At 36.3% G+C, this 17551-nt stretch overlaps 1 protein-coding gene across 1 annotated transcript in view; it reads right to left on the bottom strand.

The window, feature by feature from the left end:
- Nucleotides 1-965: 965 nt before the first annotated feature.
- The window catches only part of LOC149535623 (alpha/beta-Hydrolases superfamily protein), a 132460-nt gene continuing 115874 nt past the window's right edge, over nucleotides 966-17551 (bottom strand). Inside the window, exon 4 of the mRNA XM_089804183.1 lies at nucleotides 966-1700. Within this exon, the coding sequence (XP_089660309.1) occupies nucleotides 1247-1700 (454 nt within the window). The 3' untranslated portion in view covers nucleotides 966-1246. The remainder of the gene's footprint in view (nucleotides 1701-17551) is intronic.

Raw genomic sequence — 17551 nt, 5'->3', positions numbered from 1 at the left:
CCCTGAGTGTGCAAATTTGGATGAAACACTTCATGATCTTATTACAGTTGGAGACGATGATGATGATAGCGTGGCACATGGTGCATCTAGCATAAGTGGAACCATGCTTGGTTCAAATAATATTTCAGCAATTGGAGATGATGATGAGAATGTGAATTTTCTTGCGAATCCCTATGATTCAGAGGCAGACTCTGATTGATTGAATCTTTAGACTTCAATCATTAACTATGGTTTTATTTTGTTGGAATCTTGAACATGACCTATTTGAACTTATTGTTTAAAAATTAAGACTAAACGCTAATGTTGGACAAGCACATATTGATATTGATATATCATATGAATTTTGAAATATCTTGAATTTTGATAAAGGGTTAAGTATCATAGATTCATAGTCATATTATCAAATGATTTGTTTTTGTATATTTCTTGCATTTCTTGCATTTCTTTGCATATATAAGTATATTTGAAATTTCTTGTATTTCTTTGCATATATATATATATATATATATATATATATATATATATATATATATATATATATATATATATACACACACACACACACACACACATTTCCTCATGCATCTGCATCCAAAAAAAAAAAAAATCCCCGCATCTCGTATCCGCTCCGGAATCTGCATCCGAATCGGTAACTTAGGTATTATATAAACAAAATAGTTGTAAACTTGCACCATTGTTTCGAGGGTCATTCTCTCTCTCTCAAGATATTATGTATGGAACTATTTGATTAAGAAAATTATATTTCAGTTCTATATTGTTCTCCTCCAAGTTGAATGCAATTTCATTTTCTGCTACCTGCACTAAATTTTATTTTTTATAATATTTATTATATATGACATAATCAGTGTTTTATACTGACTCTAGAGCTAATTAATACATGAAAAACACAATGCAGAAAATTCAAAACCTATATTACATTTGAAAAAAAGCTAAAGACCTCAGTATGAATTAAAGCATTAAACATATTTCTTTAAATTAAGATGCAGAGCATAAGTTCTGCAATACCTACTTAGAAGGTCGGGAAAGAAGCCCTTCAAGCTGATAATTAATGTTACATCTGATTATATCACACAATTTGAAACACGTGATGTGCAACTACCCTTATGTGGTTTTGCCCTGATCTCAACATACATGTTTTCTTTTATTTCTCGTGTAAAATGTAACAGATCAGAAAATTTGTTTGCAAGCTTATGAAAGATCACATACTAAAAAATAAAGCTTTTACTTATATTTCATTTATGAAATTTAGCAGTTCAACTGAAACAGAGGATGGATATTCCTCTTGTGGAAGAAGAGCACCCGGTACTTCTACAAATTTAGAAACCCCCTTGGCACCTTTAAGAGCCTCCATCTCAGCTTTAGATCGCTTTGGTGAATTTGTCGTTGATATAACCAAAGTGGGAACCTTGCCTTCCAGGTCAGCAAAGAGTGCCAAAAATTCCTCTCTTGACTGAACAGGATCTAGGAGGCCAGTCAGAAAAGCTGCTGGTGCGTAGCGCGCACCTTCCCTTTTTGTCAAAGCGTACCTGCTTTCAACTAAGGATGGAGTCACATTCTTGGAATCAGCATACACATGGGATTTATATTGTGACTCAATGCTTTTCTGGTTACTAACAAGAACATTATACATCATCCAACCGAGGGCAGGTGCCTGAAGAGTGGTCCTCAACAGTCCATATCTGCAAAAACAACCAATGATTATTAGAGATATTAGTCAAGATCAAAATGGCACTTTCTGAGAAATAGAGAGCTCAAATCCTTCAGAAGAATCCAAACCTATTAATAACAAACAATAGAATTAGTTGAATCTTGTCACAAATATCCACAAGCCGTCATATTGCACCAAGAATTGAAAAGGTGTATTTCAACTCTTCTTAAACATTAGAGTTAGTTGCAGGGACATGGGAGTATACTTCTTAAGGAAAAATCTGGTAAGAGGGAATCAACAGAAAAATAGTACACAAAATAGTTGTAACTTCTTAAAGCTCTTGGCATTAGTATTAAAAAAATGTAGGTATAAAGTTAAGATTTCAAAAGAGTTGACACTAAATTCCAGTGCTTAAAATATTTCATACTCCTAGAAAGGGATCAGAAGCTACTGGAAACAGTTGTGTAACTAGAGATGATTCCAGAAGTGTTTTGCCCCAGATGGAGTTTTAAGGAATTTTCAGGATGGGAAAACCTCACAGATGTCCAGAAGATGGTTTCCCTCATTTCAAAAATGGTTTGCAGGACTCAATGGGATAATCTACTACTCGGTATAAATGATAATCCTGTCCCTTGAAAAGAAGGGACATACCCTGACTTCTACAGCTGAGGATCTTCAGGTGATTTATATTTTCTAGGGTATGATTACATTTAAGTCATTCCCTTGATTAAAAAAGTGGGATGAAATCCTCAAATCGACACTCGAGGAGTCATAATAGCAATGCAAGACTATAGATTTAATCTTGGTCATTGGTTTGTTTGACCATTGATGTAACGATGACATGCAATTACTTCATTTATTGTGGAGTACAAAGCAGTTGTGTAAATGGACAGAAAACTTATTTTGCTATTGGTGAAGGCCTAAGAATTAAATCTAAAATTTTGTCTGCCCATGGTGGTGGTTATATATACATCAAAGTGTCCCATTTCGGAAAATGCAAATTGAATTTCTTTCCACGGTACAAATTCTCACACACATCTGCAGTCGAGCTTTGGCACATGCTATGTGGATGATGAGAAAGACATTAACTCCCTGCCAAGCTTCAGACAAGTCCATTTGAAACGAAACCCAGAGAGCAAGCTTAGCAGAGGCTCACCTGTTCAAGAATCGTTACAACTGAATCATTTTTTCCAGAATATTCTGTTGGTGACTAAAATCTCCCTTCATTGAGCAAGTGATGGTATAGGAGACAATCTGCCCAGAAGTAATTACCTTCTCTAAATCTATTCCATAATCTCACGTGTATTACAAATTACAATGAAAGGAAGGAAGAAGATGAAGATGAAGGACTGTGACTTTATGCTGATATCCACAAAGGCATGGGGAAAATCATAGGAACGCGTTAACTAGTTGGCCCAAAAACAATCTTTTGCACCAACTCCATGTGGAACATAACACGCCATAACAAGATCAATATTAACCTCTTAACAATTTGTCCAAAGCATATCCAGATTAATAAATCATAAATCAGATATCTGCAATCAGCTGAACCGGTCAGAAACCAACAGGGACAACTATGTCACACCAAAGACAACATAACTTCACTTGCAAAGCAAACTAAGATGAAATATCTGAACTGAAACACTGCACAAAGGTTAGGAACATGTCCACCAAGCCGTGCACCTGGAAATATCAACTCAGAGCAATGCAAAAAAATTTCAATACCTGTCCTAACCATTCCTGACAACCATCATTGTCAACAAATAGCAAGACACAACTCCAACCTCTAAATTCAGTGGACGTAAAAGTAGGATACTGCAACATTCATAGACCATACATGATAGCACCAAACCACAAGTCACCAACTTCTCATACTTGTCACCTTCCAGATATGCAACATACTGACTTTTAATCATCACTAAACATCAAAACAACATCAGAACAACCAATACCAAACTTCAAATACTCTTTCCTACATATTTTAGCTTCCCATAACCGGGATCATGACAGCACCGAACACTTCTCTCATGCTTCTCTATATCAGGTACAATATTGAACCCATACACTTCTTTGTTAGGTTGACATCAATGAACACAATATGTTGACATCAATGACAACACTAAACTGATAATGGTAACAATTCCCCCCCTTCATCATCGATGGCAACATTGACAACAAACCAATAACCTGATGACCTACTTTCTGTACATCTCTCCCCTTTGACATCAAGGACAAAGGACACAATACTAAATGAACTTCTACCTATATTTCTACCCCTTTCAAGGGCATCACTGCACTGTACCTTTCTCCCAAACCATTATTGCATTACCAAATATCTCTCCCCCTTTTGGGCACACTATGATCAGCAACGCAACTTCCCCTGTTAGGGACAATTTATCTCCAAAACACCTTGCAACCAGGAAGCTACACCCTTTATTATCCCGCTCCCCGCCCCCCAAGAGCAACAACCGCATAAATCCAAAAGATAGAAGATAGACATTAAATCCCCCCTGGAAAGATGCACCACTCTTATGCATCTAATTTAAAGGAGGGGCAATAACTCCCAACTTATGCTTGAAATATTCAAAAGTATCCTTTGACATACCTTAGTGAAGATATTTACAATCTGATACTATGTAGGCACATACTCCAATCTGACCTCTTTCTTTGCAACTTTCTCCTTCAAGAAATGACACCAGACTGAAATATGTTTAGTCATTGAATGTATTACTAAACTCTTTGAAATATTGATAGCATTGTATTATCACACACAAGTGAAACTGCCTCATTATATACAACCTTGCTATCCTTTACGACCTATTTCATCCATAGCACTTGTGTGGAGCAAGATGTTGCTGCAGTATACTTCTACAGTAGATATTGACATAGAATCTTATGTTTTAGTTGTCCAAGAGACGAGTGTGTCTCCTATAAAATATGCACCTTTGCTTGTACTTCTTTTGTCATCCACACATCCTTCCCCATCAACATCATTTAAAACTTTAAAAGAAAAGTCATTCTCTCTCCTGTACCATAGTCCATAGTTTGGAGTCCCTTTCAAATATTTGAATATTCTTTTCAATACCTTCTCATGTGATTCCCTAGGACTAGCTCGATATCTTACAACCAAGCAAACTACATGCATAATGTCTAGCTTTTAAGCAGTCATACAAGAAGCCTCCAATCATGTGTTATAGAACTTCTGATCGACTTCCGGAGATTCAATGTCCTTACTTTAGTGACTACCAGTTGCAAAGGGCTTCCAGCTGGTTAACAATTCTCAGTTCTGAACTTTTTCAACATTTCCTTGGTATACTTGGTCTGAGAAATAAAAATGTCATCTTTCCTTGAGAAACTTGAAGATCAAGAAAGAAGGTTGACTCACCAATCATAGACATTTCAAATTTTTGCATTTCCTCAACAAAGTTCTTACACACATCATCACCACCTTCAAATATGATGTCATCAACATTTTGTCACCTTCAACTTTAAAATATGGATTGCTATCTGTAGTACCTTACTTGAACTTTTGTTGCTACAAATACCTATCCAACCTATCATACCAAGCTCTAGGAGCTTGTATGAGTTCATAGAGTACCTTTTTGAGTTTTCAGACCATATCTGAATCATTTGATAATTTAAAGCCATTTGGTCACTCAATGTAATCTTCCTCCATCATCTCTCCATTCAAAAAGGAAGACTTGACATCCATCTAATCTACTTTGAAATTCTCATTAGCAAAAAAAGAAAGAAACATTCTAATAGCTTCCATCCTGGTTACCAAAGAAAAAGTTTCTTCAAAATCTATACCTTCAAAATGAGTGTAGCCCTTATATACCAATCTTCCTTTGTTTCTTGCGACTCTACCATCTTCATCCAACTTGTTATGCAACACCCGTTTGATTCCAATTACATTCTCGGCCATGGACCTAGGTACCAATTCCCATGTCTGATTTTTTATCTGATCGAATTCTTCTTTCATTACTTTTACCCAGCTATCATCTTTGTTGGCTTCTACACAAGTCTTTAGTTCTATTTTGGATAGAAAATGGTAGTTTATCTATTCATTCATCCTTTCCTTTCTCCTTGTTAGCACATCTTTGTTTTTGTCTCCAATAATCTCATCTTCAAAATGATCTTTGCATATATTTTGTTGGAGTCAAAAATGTTTGCTCTAGTTCCTTCTCTTCTAATATTTTTATTTTCTTTAAAACATTTCTTTCTTTAGCAAGAGTAATAGGATGTCTTCAATTTCTAACTCAGGCTCCAGAGCAGCCTAATTCCAATCTTCACTTACCTAGACATTAGTGTTTTCAATAATCCTTTTTATCCTTATGTCATAGCATCTGTATGCCTTGAATTTTGTAGAATATCCCAAGAAAATGCATGTGTCTAATCTTTATATAAAAATCCCAAAATTGACTTCATCTCTCCTAATATGGCATTTGCTTCCAAATATCATGAAGCATTTCACAGTTGGTACCTTTCCAAACCACAACTCATAAGGTGTTGTGATATGATTTACTCTCATCTACACCTCATTAAGAAGATAATTTGCAATGTGTACAACATCTCTCCAGTACATGTAAGGTAAATTTACATCATTCAACATGGTTCTATCCAATTCTACAACAGTTCTCTTTTTCCTCTCAACCGCTCCATTCTGTTGTGGAGATCTAGGAGCAACAATTGCCTCCTAATTCCACATTCTTCATAGAATCTATCAAACTCATGTGAGGAAAATTCTCCACCCATATTAGATCTTAACCAAATTCATTTTATTCTCAACTGAATTCTTAAATTTCTGAAACCTATCTAAACTTCTGAGTTTTCTCTGACAAAAAAGAGTCAAGTCATCCTAGCATAATCATCAATAAGTAACATGAAATACCTTTCACCATTTAATCCTCTTATCCTTGTGGGTCTGCAGAGATCTGTATGTGTCAGCTCCAAGGGTTTTGCAGTTGAGAACTCCTTGTTCTTGAACTTTTTCCTGGTTTTCTTTCCCATCTGCCATTCACTACATATAGTATTAGTAGGCTTGATGATTTTGGGCAGATCTCTGACCCCCTTGGAAGGACTAAACTCCATCATATTGTCCTATCCTTTTGTGCCATAGCCAGCACTCACTGGTCTAAGCCAAAGAACAACTCTGTCCACTCTTTTCTTTCCTTTAAGATAGATAATAAACATTTTCATTCTTCATACCTTCTGATACCAATCTTTCAGAACCTTTTTTAATTTTGCATCTAGATACATGAAAGCTAACTTCACATCTTTTACTACATAACTAACTTATACTAAATAGATTTTGTCTTAACCCCTTAACATAATAGACATCACTAGCTTTTTGTTTTCTATAAATGGATTTAGTTCCCTGACCACATATCACTGCAATACCTTCACCTGCAAATGAGACTGATCCTCCATACTTTTTGAGCTTGATGAACCTCTTCTGTCACCGGGCATACAATTTGAACATTCAGAATCAATATTTCAGGGAATAGGTTCTTCTCTTGCATATAGGGCAGTCTTCACAATAGCTGATCTTTCATTGTTCTCTAGAGCATTCTGACTTTCACATTTTCTGTCACTATTCTCCTTGACAGCCAAAAAGAATACCATCCTCTGATAAATCAGCTTCCACAAAACAAAAGTTCTTCTCAACCTCATCTCTGATTTCGATCCCTGTAGATCTATTATCCTTTCATCATCATTAAGCTCTTAACATTATCTTCCTTATAAGGACATCTTGCAGCACAATGACCTATTCTTCCACTAGTGTAACATTTAAAGTTTATACTTTCCGGATCCTATCTTTAGTCTTCTCACAAAGTTTGCTTCTTCTCCAAATCATAGTTTGACTCAAGTTCATCTTCAACTTTCTTTCTCACCTTGAATGCAACATCCCTTCTATTGTTTGGATTATTTCTAAACGCATCCAATTCATAAGAAGTGGCAGCCCCTTAGAGATGATCCAATGAGAACTTGTCCATATGTTGACTCTGTTGAATGAGTAGCGATATGCTGTAATTTTTTGTCATAGTTCTCATCACTGTTCATATGTCATTGTCTTCTATAGTTCCACCAATGCCTCTGAGCTTACAACTTCATTTACCTAACGTAGGTGGCCTTCAATACTTTCATCATCTGACATCCTTGCGTTTTCAAACTTGTGCTTTAGCATCTGCTACCTAATTTGCTTGATCTTCTTGTTTCCTTCATATATGCTGCTCAGATTCTCCCAAATCTCATTTGCAGCTTTACAGGACATGATTTTTGCCATCTCAGAATCACTTAATGCACAAATAATAGTATTATTGGCCTTCATTTTGTTCTCATGCAACCTGATCTCATATGGTGTAGTAGGATCACCAATTGGGAGGAGTATAAGCTTTCTTAAATGCTTCCCAAATGTCTAATGACATAGAATCCAAATGTAATTCTATACTTGTCTTCCAAAAAGAATAGTTTGTTCCATCAAACTGGCATATTTTGTTTCCACTTTCATTTGTCATCCTCAATCTTCCTAAGTGTTCAAGCTTCTTCCGAAGAAACTCAAACATGATACCAATTATTTAACACATCAAGAGAGGGTGGATGAATCACTCTTGATCAAATCTTAAAACTTTTCTGTCACATACTCATTTATTATCTTTATCCAACTTAAACTGCAAAGAAAGATATTGCAATGGCAGCACAAACACATTAACACCAGATTTTCATATGGAAACCCAATGTGGGAAAATCCATGGTGAGAAATATACTAGCAATGTATATCACTGATTACAAATGTTTTAGGTCGATGGCCAAGGAGCGCACTACGCCTGAAAAACCAAGGCACCAAACTTAGGCTAGATACAAAAGGCACTTGCAAATCACCGAAAGGAGCAATTCCTTCAAGGCAAGATACGGTTTGTACAAGCTGCCAAACAAGCCATTGTCTTCTAGTAGGCACAGGAAAATGATAAACTGAAAAGCTGTAGAATCTACTGATCATTCCTGAAAACAACTCTATCGAATTCACACTTTCAAACCTCTAGTTTTTCATATTCACATCATACTGACTTCACATCCAACCCCAAGACAATCCAAATCAATATTGCAACTAGGTCAATATATATATATATATATATACACACACACATATATATGTATATATATACATATATATATGTATATATATATATATATATATATATATATATATATATATATATATATATACACACACATACCTATACATACATACATACATATATATACTTGATCAATCAATATTGCAACTAGGTCAGTCACGAAAGAGATAAGCATCAATCACACAAAGTTGGCCACCACGAGCAGACGCCCTTAATGCAGTCCACCCCAACAGATAAATGGGACCCAGATGCTTTATAAGACATCTCCCATGAATGCTTTCATCAAAGTGCAAGCGTTGCAACTCTCTAAAATTGGCGCAAAACATAATGTGTAGAAAAGTATAGCAACACGTTATCCAGTTGGCCCAAAAACAATCTCCAGTGCACATAGCTCCATGTGGAGCATAACATGCCAGAAAAAGATCAATATCAACCTCTTAACTCTTTCTCCAAAGCATATTCAGACCCATGTGTCATATATCAGATCACCACTATCAGTTAAGTTGGCCAGCAAGCAACACAAACAACAATGTTACACTCAAGAAAACATAAATTCACTTGTGGAGCAAACCAACATAAGATATCTAAACTGAAACATTGCACAAACATTAGGAACATGTCAACCAAACTGCAAACGAAAAAATATCAATGCGGAGCAATGCAAAGCATTTTGTGGGCCTGGCCTGACCATTCCTACCAATCAACCTTATTATTAGCAAACAACAAAGCACAACTCCAGCCTCTGAACTTATGTGGAACTGAAAGTAGGATAGTGCAACATTTACAAACCATAAATGATAGCACCAAAACTCCAAGTCACAAACTTCTTATGTGGAGCAATGCAAAGCATTCTCCCATAAAGACTTCAAATACTCTCTTGCATATGGAAGCTACCCATACTTGTCACCCTCCGGAAATACAACTTATTGACTTATCACCACTAAACATCTGAACAACCAATACCAGACTTCAATGCTCTTTCCTACATATTTCAACTTCCTATAACCAGGCACATAATAGGTCTAAACACTTAGCTCATACTTGTCTACATCAGGTACAATACTGAACTCATACAGTTCTTCATCAGGTTGACATCAATGCACACAAAATGTTGACATCAATGACAACACTAAACTCAGCTAACACATCTTGACCTGGTATCATCACAGCTAATGTTCAAGACAAAAGGGCCTGGGATTGTTAACATGGATACTTTAACAGCTATAGGGAGTTCCAGAGAGCCTCTGCTAGGGGCAACAGTAGTGGTGAGAAGACAGATATGGCAGTGGATCTAAGTATATTGAGTACTACCAGAGAATATTTGCGTGAAATCCTAAAATTTATCTCTACCTTCGAGAATAATGCCCAATTTTCAAATGAGAAAGGATTATTTATCATTTGCATTATGAGGAAATGTGAACTTCAATACACATAAATGTTGTGGATCAGATTCACAAAAATCACACCATTTTTCTTTTTGCATTGATAAAACTATGCTCCCAGTGGGATTGTTTCCAATATGGGGGTAATTTTGAGCTATTTTAGGGGACGGCTATAAAAAAGTAGACAATTTTTGAATATATAGAGAATTTTCAAAAATTCATATCATAACATCGATAAGTCTTTCATTTTACACATTGCGGAAGCTTAATATATAGCATTAGACTTGAATTGAGATTTCACATGAGAGAGACAAACAAATTAACAAAATTAAAATGCTTTTGTAAATGTGCATAAAGAACTATCAGAAAAATGCCGAAAGGCTGCAAGTTTTAACTCATATATTTATATTTCCTCTGAAATTGGCTATGAAATTGGTTGTAGAAAAAAGAAGAAAATAAATCAGACCAAAAGATCTGATTTACATGCAACTATTGAACAAGAAGTGACAGAAAGAGGGCAAAATGAATGGCCCTGCAATAAAGAATGACTAATACATATGTCCCTACTATCTTTGATCTGTCCTCTATGGCATAGAATAGGCTAGAAGACCATCTAGAACAATAATTGATCATTGAACGGTTGGAGAAAATTGGCCTACAGTATACAACAGTAATGGCACCTCTTGAATAGAAGGGTCAGTGGGGAAAAAAGTCACTCGATGTAGTTGAGAAATCAATGTGATCAATCCTGTGCCTATTTTGTTTATTGCTGAGATTCCCTTCGATGACCTCAATCCATGCTCAATCAATGCCCACAGTGATCTCTCTACCTTTTTTGTGCATTCACATTTGGCATATATATCTACCGCGACACTCAATAAGACCAGATCATATTTCATCAAAATCCATCATCGATGAAAGTGAGCATTTCAATTAGACATTTTTGCATCCCATAGATCTCCAAGCTTTACCGAAAAGATCATGTCGGCCAAATAGAAGAGAAGCTATATCGACATAGTTACACCACCCTGGGGGATGGGGGGACAGCGGAACAAGGGGACAGAGGAGCCTTAATTTGGGGACGGTGGTAGGGGACAGGAGGGGGTGTGTATATATATACATATGGTACTTTAAATGCTAGCTATGAAAAGATGTATTGCAACATAAGATATAAAGATGTAAAAGAGTAAATACTTGAACATTGGATGGAATTAACATCGAACATTGAACATAAATAGTTGAATCAACAAATAATCAGCTTCGGGACATCTCCCATCCTCGACGGAGGTGGCCGTATTCGGTGGCGCCGCTGGGGATGGGGGGATGAAGTCCCCAAGTCCTCGGTGCATCCAAGTCTCTAGGACGTGGGGCAAATGGGGGGGGATGCATCTTTGTGTTACTATATATAATCAATAACATCCTTATTGATCTAGGTAAGCACCACAATATGACCCCAAGCCATTTCATAGACTACCTAACTCTCACCGAAAAGATCATCTCGATCAAAGTGACGAGAAGCTATATCAATTTCCTCTTTATCGATGTAGCTCTACATTTCAATGAGACACTAAAATACTTCACCCATTGCCCAAGCTATGTCAAAAGTTGTCTATCAACAAGACAAGAAGAATGTCTCATCAAAATTGGCTTATCGATGTAGGTATTCATATCGATAAGACCCTAGAACACTGTTGGTGCACTTTCAGTCCCCCAATTTTGAACTTCAATTTGTTGTCAAGTCAAGTCCAATCAGGTCAATGATCATGTCTAGGTGATGACTAGGAAGGCTTTCTATCTCATCTCTTCCCATTCAAAGCTCAACCAAGTGGGAAGTCAATGCTTATTTGTCTGCTAGGTGTGTCTAGAAGGGTGAAAAAGTGTCAAGCATATCCCACAGATGAGAAGAAAGTTGTCTATTTGATAAACTCCAATGTATGTTCAATAAAGACTCATCCTAAAAGATAGGTTCAATTGGAGAAAGATCACATGAACACAAACGGATGTGGCAACAAGGAGAGAATGGTCAAAGGAAATAAGTTCACCTCTGAGGCTGAAAGGAATGAAACCGAGCTCATTGGAATCAAGCACGAGATTGTGAAAACAGGTTGAAGTGAGTACAATCCGATCAAATGCAGAGCAGGCAGCAGAAGCTTTCAGAAATGCTCAATCTACTTAGCAATGGCGAATACCCTGGTCAAAGATGGCGAGAACGAAATTTGAAATCAAATCAATGATGCAAAATACATCTAGAGGTCCACGTCACTGGTTGAAAAGTCAATTTCCCTAGGAGATTAAGTTTGGGCTGTCAGATGGGATCCAAATCGACGGATGATGCTCTACATGAAGATGTACACTGCAGCATAGTTGAAAGGTCAACAGCGAATGAATGAACGCCACGTACACAAACTGTTGTCAAATTACATTTTCCTACATCAAGAAACGTCTATCGCTATAAGTCATAGCAATCATCGCCAAGCGCAAGAGATGAAACTTTTTTACAGTGATGAGCGATGAGAAATGCCCATCGCCACAACCTTCAACGAACATCGGCAAGTCGAATGAGCAAAACTTAGTTATATCAATGGACGATGAGGTTATCACCATAGGTCATAGCGATGTGGAGATCGAGCTTGCGGTATACAAAAGAGAAGGTATCGCTATATCCTATAGCAATGATCCTATCGAAGATTGGATTAAGTAGTAAGACATTATGGTGATGACCGATGATCAGGATATAGTGGATTCATATGATATCACTATAGCATATAGTGATTGGGTTAATCATTGTGCGGAGAAGGCTCATTTTTTATATGGCAACAAGAGATATGAAGTTTTTCGCTGTAACTTATGGCAATCATCAGCAGTCAGGATGTCGTGGATTTGGTTGTGGCGATGACTAATGAGGCTATCAATAATAGTTATGGCGATGGGTAAAGGAAGCTAGATATGAAGTTTTTCACTATATGCTATGGCGAAATGAATCATCGAAGATCGGCGAAATAACATTTTGTTACAGCAAATGGCAATAAGAAATCTTACATCGTTATAGGTTTGGACAATAAAAAGTTCAGTGATCGAATAAGTTAGGTATTAAATCATGATTGTTGATAGGAGATCGACGACAGAGATTCAAACTTGATTTGACTATTGAGATACAAATTATAGGGATTTGGCGCCAACAGCGGAATACAAAGGAAATAGAGATTTTCACAGGGCTTCTGAAGCCGCGTGAAGATAAACGGTTGCCAAGTGTTCTCAAGGGTGCCATGAGATCATAACCAAATGCTGAAGACATCGCCAAGAAGGTTAACACAACGTGTATACTACATTTCGAGGGTTTTCTTCTTATTTCCTTAAGTAAATGATTGTAACGGTTGACTAATGATCTGCTGAGCAATTCACATGATCTGGTGATGTAATAATTGTATTGTAACTAGCCAACAACCCTAAAGGGTGCCTATATATGTAATTTTCCAAGTTAATTGAAAGAATCGACAATTTTATGCAACTTCTCCCCCTGTATTTCTAGATACTGAGTGAGAATCGAGAGGTTGTATGGAATAAAGAATTTGATTGATATCTGCAACTAGGTCTTGTGTGGTCTTAATTCCATTTGAGATCAGCATTTCTAATGTTCTACTCATTTTCTCCTCCAATTGAGCTAATCATGCATAGTAACGTAGTCTCTATGGGATTGTAGGACAAATGTATTTGAAGCTGGTGATACCTTACTAGATTCCATTTTAGTGGAGGGTTATCAATCAAGGTGGACTCCATTTCATCTTTAATGTGCATCTCTGCTCTTTCCCTAGATTGCATTTCATTAGGTCCAATCCACATTTAGAAGTAGGAGTAGATGTTAGAGAGCTTCAAGGTGATTTGTGATAGCTATTCTACTGGCTGTCATAGATTACCCAAATCTTATGCTGCCTAGGTCATTTGTGTTTGCAAACAATCTAGTTTATCCTCTTCTATTCTCAAGTTAAGAGCATACCCCCATCCAAATGATCTATTAAAGACATAATTCATTGCATATCTTGCATATAAGGGAGTTTTACCTTATAATTCATAGGGCAGTGATATAACACATACATTGACCCATTTGTTGGTGACATTCTTTTGTTTCCTCACATTTTGGGCATCTAGAGTCGAGGTAAAGCCAAGTTAGCAAGAGGGACAAACTGTTAATTAACAGACACTTCACCAACAATTGGCTTAGCATGCATTAGCAAAATGCAAACTTGTCTCATCAAGATCCATTGTTGTCTCTTGGTTTTATATATATCTTTGAAGTTCCATTTTTATTGTCACCTTTTGACAAGAGTTCCCAAACTTCAATTAAGCCCTATCTCTATCTCCAAAACCATAAAGAATTTTTGACAACTCTAAATTTAACCCACTTGCATGACCAATTCCTTGACTCAATGCTTTTGGTTCTAATTAGGTTCTTGGGTTTCAACACCTATTATGGAACTAAAAAATTACACTACTTTTTTTTCAAACTTCCACTCGTTTTCTTTTCTTCCTTTCCATGATTCAAGACGTGTGCCAAAAGTATAGTGAGGTTCCAAAACTTACTTTAGGCCCCAATGCCTGTTTAGGAACCTGTGCTATTTGTTGATAAAACATGACCTCTGAAAATGCTACTAACTTTATTCTTCCTCCAACACACGTAGTTGTCAATTTCTTGAAAACTTATCATCTTTGTTATGAACTGCATGTCAAGCATGAAGTGAAAAGCTTTTTTAAAATTAGGGTCAAAATTATAGGCAGAAAAAGTCTCACCGACATACAATTCTTAAGCATTCTGACTAGTCCAAGGAGTTATCCTGAAAATGCAAAAATGGTGAATCAAGGTGAGAAGAACAAACTGAAATTTAGCCCATGAAAGGTCTCTTGGATCAGATATCTATGATGGGCTAATGGTGGCAAAACTAGCCAACACAACCATTTAGTGGTTGGAAGACACCTATTCTAGACACCTTTTGACAAGTCCGATTATTTTACAACTATCACCAAATCCAATAGGATTAATATTAGGACTCCCATCAAACCATGGCAATATATTCTCTTTCATACCTTGCACCCATAGATACATCTTTATGCATGCCAATGATGAGCAGAACCATATAGGCTTAGGCAAAACATTTCCATGGACAAATGATCCATAGGCTCTATGGTTGAAAGTTGAAACTATTGCTTTGAGATATCATATAATACATGATATATTTTTTGTCACAAATTGGCCTTGAGAACGAATACTTTCTTCTATATGAGGAAAATGTTTTCAAAATAAAAATTTATTTTCAACCTTGATCTTAAATGGTGTTACACAAAAATTAATTCAAAAACTAAAATCCAATGAATTCTGGAATTTGAGCAAGATCTTTTTTTGAGGAGGATATGGGTTGAGTTTTGTTGATTAATATTATCTCTTCCCAACTCTTTGGCCTTCAAATACTGTAGAAAAAAATGGGAAGAAGTTTTTCTTATGAAGTTAAATTGAATGATTAATTTTCTTTTTTTAACAAATCAAACAATTGTTTTGCTCAAGGTAAATAAGTTTTTTGTTTGACTAATATATATATATATATGTTATTGTATATAAAATAAATTATAAGAAAATTCAAAATTATTTTGTTTATTTTAGTCTTCCAAATATGGGTGTCATAATTAAGGAGGGGTGGCCCAAAAAAAGCAATATGATTTAATTTTCATTACCACAATAGAGGCACCAAAATAGAGGAGGTTAAATCTGCTGTTGATATGAGATTTAGATCTTCTCTTGTAATGCCCTTGATTACACCTTCCAGCAAATCATGAAGAACTTCTCATCAATCTTTACCATCAAACACCTAAGTGCTTTTGACATTATTGACAACTCTTACCACCGATCTCATCCATACACCTTTGATATTAATAACATCAATCTTGCAACCAATCTTGCCCATTTTGGACATCAATGACAGTATTTGCAACACGTTCTCATGGAGGATCCTCATGTTCAGATATTTTTTGCTGTGCTTTGCTATTAGATCCACTGCCAATTCTTCCTATCCTAGTCATTTATTGATCTTGCATTGTGCTATTTTGTCTGTGTGTACATACAAAGACAAACAATATATGCACGTAAGGACAAATGCCACATTAGATTCGCAACAGGCCCTGTCATTTAAGTGCTTCATGAGAAAAAGCAGAAGAGGCCTGTTACAAGAACATGAGGAAGGCTCATGGGTCCTAGATCAGACGGTTAAGCCATTATAAGATTAAAAAATGGTCACAGGTATAAATCCCCAGCTTCAACTACCACAAGTGAGGGCAGCTGATGTGGCCGGAATTTATAAACCCCGTGTTATTAGGACCTCAGATATGAGATCCCAGCTAGTGCTAATTCCTCTAACTCCTCTGTACCCAAGTAAAGAAAAAGAGCATGATGAATGGATAGTTGTAAGGGAGGTTTGTCATAGGCATCCTAGTCCTTGGATGATATATTGAACAGCTATGCCTTTGATCAATCTCATGGAGCCCTGCAAATAGTCAGGTTGGGCATGTAGTTTGTGGGTAACGTGCAATGAATGGAAATAAACATACAAGGTAAAACTATTACAAGTAAAAGCATTGTGCAAGGCTTTCATGTGCAGCCCATTCTATGGTATTGCATTAAGTGAATATAATATAGATATATGTTGTGTATGCAAATCTTTGAGGCATGATAACGTGGCAAATCAAGTATTTTTCAAATAGCGCAAGCATTGCATGTTTGTAATGTTTGCTCTTTGAAATAAGATTTCATATTTTTAAAAATTAAATGAATAAATAAATAATAATCTGATATAATTGGCCAACAGTGGCATGTTGTGATGGTAAGTTGTGCTGTTCTCGCCATCAAGGTTCATATCCCATTGGGAATGAGGTCCCCCATTTGTGGCCTCAACAGTTCATAGCTCCAGGTCAAAACGTTTACCCCTCTTTATATATATGTGTGTGAGTGTGAGTGTGTGTGTGCACACGTGTATAATTCCAATTTTGTCAAGTCTCCAGAACAGACAAACTTGCAGAAGAATAAACAGATGAACATTTAATATTAGTCATCATGATAGCACTAAGGAAGATCTTTAAAGATCATCCACTCAGGGATATAGACTATCGTATTACATAGAGGAGCTCACGGAAATAACTTCTGCTACAATGCCACGACCAGAAGCAAGCCATATAATAACTGCATTCAATAAGAATGATATAAAACAATTGCTTTTGCACAGACCATCTGGCAGTAATTAACATACAATGGAATGAGCAATTTTCTAATACAATTAATCCACAATAATATCAACATTGATTAATTAGATTACAACCTTAAT

The sequence above is a fragment of the Cupressus sempervirens genome, chromosome 10 (assembly GCF_028749045.1).
Source record: "Cupressus sempervirens isolate cs-2001-9-10 chromosome 10, ASM2874904v1, whole genome shotgun sequence".
Lineage (NCBI taxonomy): Eukaryota > Viridiplantae > Streptophyta > Pinopsida > Cupressales > Cupressaceae > Cupressus > Cupressus sempervirens.
This window is presented reverse-complemented; position numbering and strand designations above follow the sequence as displayed.